The sequence below is a fragment of the Apium graveolens genome, chromosome 7 (genome assembly GCF_009905375.1).
Source record: "Apium graveolens cultivar Ventura chromosome 7, ASM990537v1, whole genome shotgun sequence".
NCBI classification, from domain to species: Eukaryota; Viridiplantae; Streptophyta; class Magnoliopsida; order Apiales; family Apiaceae; genus Apium; species Apium graveolens.
In genome coordinates this window covers 7,443,441-7,450,345 of record NC_133653.1, presented here as the reverse complement: position 1 = coordinate 7,450,345, position 6,905 = coordinate 7,443,441, and the positions used below count along the sequence as shown (strand labels likewise).

Here is a 6,905-nt window from a genome sequence, read left to right as displayed (position 1 = left end):
CCATGGATCTGGAAGCAGATGCTGATGAAGATACAAGTCTGATTTTGAACAAGAAAAGGAATATTCAAGCAACCTTTAACAGAGCTCAAGTTGTCTTAACATCAGAAGAAAAGGAAACCTCTGACATTGCTCATGTTAAACCTTCAACAGTTCTACTACCTGGATTTACTAAAGCTCAACAATCTGCTCAACCTATGAAGACTTCAACAAATGTTTTTCAGGGTAGATTGATCCAAGGGAAGGAAGCTAGAGCTAAAAAGGGACGAGGTAATGCTGATGAGAAAAGAATAAACAACTTTACCTCAGATCCTACATCCCTTACTGAACCAGGAGTAGGGACAACTCCAGAAAGACTAAATCAATTAGATTCTGTACAGATGGTCTACAACTCCAAGCTAAAAGAAGATATGATGCTTTATTTTATGACAGATGGTAGAGTATTCCAGATAAGAAATGATGCAATTCGGTTGAAGTATTATGAAGAACTGCAACATGTTTTATTTTTACTTCAAGTGAAGAACAGGTCAACAGATGGTGCCGCCAGATACTTAATATCTGATATTCAAAGGCATAAGAAACTTTACTCTGTAAAGTCTGACAACCCATACTATCCAAAGTACATAGCTCATAATGGTGATTTAGTTGAGATGAAGCCCAATACCGCCAAGATCACTACTTTTCTGGGTATTAAGGGTGTTGAATTTAATCTGGAGTCTGACAAAGCTTATCCGATCAGATTAGATCAGGGGATAAGGAAATCAAAGATTAATGATCTCAGGGCTGCTATCTTTTAGACAGGAGAAGATACAGCTGAACTTAAAGATGCTAAAAGGAGGATGATAAATGAACTTGAATATGCTGAGAGAACTCTTCTGAAGAACTATCTCAGAACAACTCCTGACATTAAAGAGATCAAACACTGAAGCCAAGTCAAGGACTACAACTGTTAAATTTTGAAAGATATACAGGCTAAAGCTGATATCAGACTTTAAGGATGGTAAAAGCTACAAGGACTGTGAGTTGTAGTTATCTAGACAAATTCTCATATGCATTTGTACTTAATGTTTTTGACATCATCAAATATCTATTGAACTTGTATATTATGCTAATTTATAAGTTGGGGGAGATTGTTAGATATATTTGTGATGTCATGTCTAATAATGATTTGTGTTTAGTTTTCAGATCTTGACTAACAGGACAAATCAGGACTTAACTGGAAATCAGTACTTATACTGAAGTAAAAACTTAAGATATCAGAACTTAAGTTATCAGAACTTAAGATATCAGAAGATATTCATCAGAAGATAATATCAGGACTTAAGGAGACTTTCAGATAAGGAAGGCGGCTGATTGAAGGGAAAGAAGATCAAGACTAAAATAAGAAGATATATGCATGAAGAAGAATTCGATGAAGAATAGAAGACTTGGAGAAAAAGATAACTAATTGATATATTTTAGGATACAAAATTATATTCGATATCAATTAGAGATTATCTTGTAACTGTGTGGTATATAAACACATACATAGGTTTTGCACTATAAGTGTTATCATTATCGAGAATATTATTCATTGTAACCCTAGCAGCTCTTAGTGATATTGTTCATCACTCAGAGAGAACGGTTTCATTGCAACACTGTGTAATTAATAAGATTATTATTTGTTACATACTTGTGTTCTTAATTCGATTTGATTGTATTATACACTGTATTCAACCCCCTTCTACAGTGTGTGTGACCTAACAAATAAAATTACAGAGAATTTGATGTTTATCTGTTTATCAGGATAAATACTGACTGAAATAGGATAATTACGAGACGTATTTATATTTTTAGAAAATTAAATACCCCGAAATCAATTAAGGGTGTTTTTATCCCTTAATTAAAATAATTAGGCCCAAAAATAATAATTATGGGTAATAATATTTAAATCAAATAAATATAACATTTATGCCAAAATTCGGCAAAAATTCAAAAATGCAAAAATAATGGGTATTTGAAATATGTATGATTTTATAAAAATAAAAATATGAATTTTATGGGATTTAATGTCCCGGTGGGGTCCCGTTCCGTTGATTTTTGAGATACCAAAATATTTCCTAAATTAACAGAAAACCCCAAAAACACATAAAGTGCATGCAAACGCACATAAAACGAGATAAAACAAGTACCTCGATAAAGACGCCAATAAACACGCGTCCAGATCGCGGATTTTTTCATATAATTGCATTTTAAACACATAACGAGTATCCGAAAAATACTTTGGTCCTTACGGGACCACACATAAATCCACCGCATGTTAAATCACGGCAAGACACGTTTTTAAATAATATTAAACACATAATAATTCATTTAACACGTAACAAAGTAGTTGTAAAATATTATTTTTAAATATTCTTAAACCCCACTATTTGCCCGGGTGAACACGAGTAAAATATCCGATAATATTTCTGACACAAATAAAATATTGAGGCAAGTAAAATATCCACCCGATTCCCAAAATTGGAAAACATACTCAGTTTACCGATATCGATAAAACGATCGACTTCCAGATAAAATTTTGAAATAGTAAAAATATTTAAATACTTTCACAATACAAAAGGGATCGACACCAACTATCAATTAACACATTATTCCAATTAAAAACACGAACCCACAAAATATGAATAAAAAATCCACCATTTTATTTCTTCTAAATCAGAAAATCACATAAAATATATTCAAAGAATAATAATAATAATTCTGAAAAAATACGGGACATCATATGCAAGCTGAAATTTCAAAAATTACATACATTGTATTCTACATTACTAGAAAATGACTCGTGGCTAACACATGTTATCATGCTAGTTGATGTAATATAATATATCAACACTACACTCTAAATTACTAAACTTCGTAATTTATGTGATAAAATATCGATATTTTTCGTTTAAAAATTAAAATTTATTTTTAAATAATAATATGTACTTATTTTTAAATTTTATTCACATACGAAATAATAATTTTTTTATGTATACAAATTTATAAGAGAATTCAAATTTAAATAATAAATATTAAAATTTTATGTAAATATTAATTAAAACGGTTCAAAATGGCCAGTCCGGTCGGCCGATCCGATTTTGGACCTTTCCGGCCCTAGCTATTATACTAGTTAATAATTGAGCCTCAGTTTGTTTCTAAAAAATTGGGTGTCCTATAAACAGGAAAAAGTTAATATTTGTTTCCCATATTTTAAGAAAAAATGTTAAAAATAACAATTTTTTGGTGCAAATGGATGAAAATACCCATTCTTACCGTTTTGGATACTCATTTGCCGTTTGGGTATCCTGTTTTGTATTAGATACGCATTGCCAAATGCGTATCCCAATGGTAATACACAGACTACAAATGCGTATTTTTTGTAATTTTCTTAAATACCCAATTCTCAAATGCGTATTACACTTACCCAATTACAAAATGCGTAACCAAAACGATATTTTCAACCATGTGTTTTGAAAATACGTATTTTCAGCCATTGCACTCAAAAAATGGGTATTTTTAAAAATCGCCCATATTTTAACACAAAATTTAAGTAACAAATTTTAGATTTCAATAACTATGATTTTTTAAATTAAATTCGTAATCCTAATATTAATATACAAATACATTATAGCATCAAGAAAAATATACAAATGCATAATCTTTATGTTATTTTTTATTCAAGGCATTTATAAATTTACTCCGGGAATAAAATGCAGAACGGACCTGACTGACTGCTCATTGATCCTGTGCAACTCAAACGAACTCGAAACTGATTAAAATACATACACATATACACACGATCAGTTACACACATCAGCTGCTATTTTTCTCAAATTCAAGCTCGATTCTCAGGCTCAGTGATGTCACACACTGTTAGTTTTATTTCTTTTAAACTGTTAATACATTGATATTTGCATTTGTTTATATTTGATTGTTGTGTTTTTTTAGGGCTTTTGATTCTAATTCAGTTAATCTGTATGTAATTGTGTGTTTATGGATTGATGTTTACTTATGTTATGCTTACTTTATGTGTTTTTAGGGTAATAAACACTAATAGAAACGAGAGAGAGAGAGAGAGAGAGAGAGAGAGAGAGAGAGAGAGAGAGTTTGTGTAATTGTGTGTTTATTTGTGGATATTATATATGTAGCATAAAATAAATATGTCTTATGCTACAATTTGTGTTTATTTATTAAGTATTAAGTAAATATATAGTATATTTGTGTTTATTTGTGTAATTGTGTTTATATTTGTGGATATTTTGATGTATTTATGTGTGTAGTGTTTTTAGGGGTTTATGTGATGCAGGGAATGGCGGAAATTCCGTACACGTATCCGTCTGTGACGGTCCCGTTATCGACTGGTACGATGAAGCAAGCTGCTATAGTGAAGCAGCCGGAGGTGAAGAAACTGGTTTATCCTTCGTATTTGGATGCACGAGATGTGTCTCCAAGAGCTAGGGTTTTGTGTGAGGTTTTAGCGAATTCGACGCTTCAGGAGCTTGATGCGGCTTTGAATACTACTGGACTTCAGCCTTCTTCGGAGCTCGTAGAGGAGGTTTTGAAGTTGTCGTATGGGAGTCCGTCTGCTGCCGTGAAGTTTTTTAGGTGGGCGGGGTTGGCGAGTAAGCATTCGTCGTTTTCGTGGAACTTGATGGTGGATTTGCTTGGGAAGAATGGGATGTTTGAGCCAATGTGGGATGCTGTTCGCTCGATGAAGCAGGAGAGTTTGCTATCAGTGGCTACGTTTGTGTCGATTTTTGGGAGTTATTGTGTGGCTGGGAGGTTTAATGAAGCTGTCATGACTTTTGATGTCATGGAAAGGTATGGAGTTCACCCTGATATTGTTGCTGTTAATTCTTTGTTAAGTGCCATTTGTAGAGAAGATAATCAAACTGTGAAAGCGCTTGAGTTTTTTGAGAAGATTAAGGGAAAGATCCCCCCCGACGGGGATACTTTTGCTATTTTGTTGGAAGGGTGGGAGAAGGAAGGTGATGTGATAAGGGCGAAGAAAACTTTTGGAGAAATGGTGATTAAAGTGGGCTGGAGCCAGCAATACATGTCGGCTTATGACGCGTTCTTGAATACACTTATTCGTGGATCACAGGCAGATGAAGTAATCACATTTCTTCAAGTTATGAAGAGTAAGACTTGCTTACCAGGTTTGAAATTTTTCACTAATGCTCTTGATATCCTAGTTAAGAATAATGATTCTGCTCATGCTATCTCATTGTGGGGTATAATGGTGGGTAGTGGATTAGTGCCAAATGTGATCATGTACAATGCTATGATTGGTCTGCTATGCAATCACGATGCCATTGCTGATGCATTTCGTTTATTGGATGAGATGGTCTTTCATGGAGCTTTTCCTGAGTCTTTAACCTATAACATGATTTTTCAAAGCTTAATAAGGAAGAAAAAAGTTCCCGAGGCAGGCAGATTTTTCTTTGAGATGATTAAGAACGAATGTCCGCCAACTCCTTCAAATTGCGCTGATGCTATCACAATGTTTTTTCATAATGATGACCCGGAGACGGGTGTTGACATTTGGGAATATATGGTCAAGGACCATATTTTGCCTTTTGATGATAGTTCAAATGCATTACTTATCGGGCTCTGTGACCTGGGCAGGCTCACAGAGATGAGGAGGTTTGCGGACAAGATTCTTGATAAACGAATTAAGATTTATGAGTCAACAATGGCGAAGTTGAAGGTTGCTTTCTATCGAGAAGGAAGAAGCACACGCGAATTATACGAGGATCTGGAAAGAAAATGGAAATCTTCACTGGCTGCATAATTTAGTTGTTTTCAATACATTCAATCCTTGACCATTATCGTTCTTAGAAGATGTAATTTGTGGCGGTTAAAATCGAAAATCTTTGACATAGACCATGGTTTGTCCATTTGGGGCAGTCATTTTACTGGTTGCTACATTTGAAACACTTGCTTTGTTGTCATGAGTTTCCTCTTTTGCTGCTGTGGAATATGTGTTCAAATTAACATTGATCTTTTTTTTTTTGTTGAGTATTACCTTATAACAACTTAACTGTTTCTGGTCTTCACTTGTTTATTGTCTTCTCTATTTTTACGATTTGATTTTGAGTTCAATGCTCATTAGACATCTCTCTTTTCCATGATGTAGGTATTTCTTTGTAAATTGTTATTGTGTTTTAGTTGTGTGAAGAGTTTTACCAAATTAGGGGATATGCTTTTCCTTTAGACACAACACAAGACATCCTTTTTGTTGATTACTTCTATGAGTTGCTTCTTAGGCATAGAGGAAGAGGCGTGGAGGTGATCTAGTATCGATCTCGGCATGTAAGGGGTATTGTTTTGATGAGTAAATAACAAGGGTGTGGCTAATGTTTACATTCATTTTCAAAATATTGGCCGGATTTTCACATTTACAGAATAGTGGCCGAATTTGCGTTTTGCCTTTCAAAAATGTGTCTTCCGTCAAGACCGTTAAGTTTCCTCCGTTAAATTAATTAAAAAACGTAAATTGAAGGGGTATAAAGGTAAAAATACATATGTGTTTAAGAAAAATAAATGAAAAGAATAAATTCAATAATTTATACTTTCTAGTACCATCACTTGCACATCCTCGTCCCCGTACCCTTGAAACCCCCCAATTCTCTGCTCTAGCCCTATTCATAATCTCACTATTTATCATTCATAAATTCAAAAACATACAAAACTAAACTTGAACAACAATAATACATACAATTATATATACTATAAATTTGATCAGAAATTTGGGGATTTGAGATATGTATGTTAACCGAATAATTTGGGGATCTCGAAGGAGGCCAACACCGGCCGGAAACGGAAACAGAGGCAACGGAGATGGTGGCAGGTGATGGTTATTGGCGGGGGAGAGAAGGGGG

General features: G+C 33.9%; 1 protein-coding gene across 3 annotated transcripts; it reads left to right on the top strand.

Moving 5' to 3' along the window:
• The first annotated feature begins 3,707 nt into the window (after nucleotides 1-3,707).
• On the top strand, nucleotides 3,708-6,077 carry LOC141671266 (uncharacterized). Of its 3 annotated transcripts, none has more exons than XM_074477441.1 (2): nucleotides 3,708-3,893; nucleotides 4,328-6,077. In XM_074477441.1, the coding sequence occupies exons 1-2, from the start codon at nucleotides 3,882-3,884 to the stop codon at nucleotides 5,813-5,815; spliced, it is 1,500 nt and encodes a 499-aa protein (XP_074333542.1). In that variant the 5' UTR covers nucleotides 3,708-3,881; the 3' UTR covers nucleotides 5,816-6,077. The 3 variants fall into 3 exon arrangements, with proteins under 3 accessions (XP_074333542.1, XP_074333543.1, XP_074333544.1); XM_074477442.1 differs by having other exon boundaries at nucleotides 4,311-6,077; XM_074477443.1 differs by having other exon boundaries at nucleotides 4,302-6,077.
• Nucleotides 6,078-6,905: the final 828 nt, after the last annotated feature.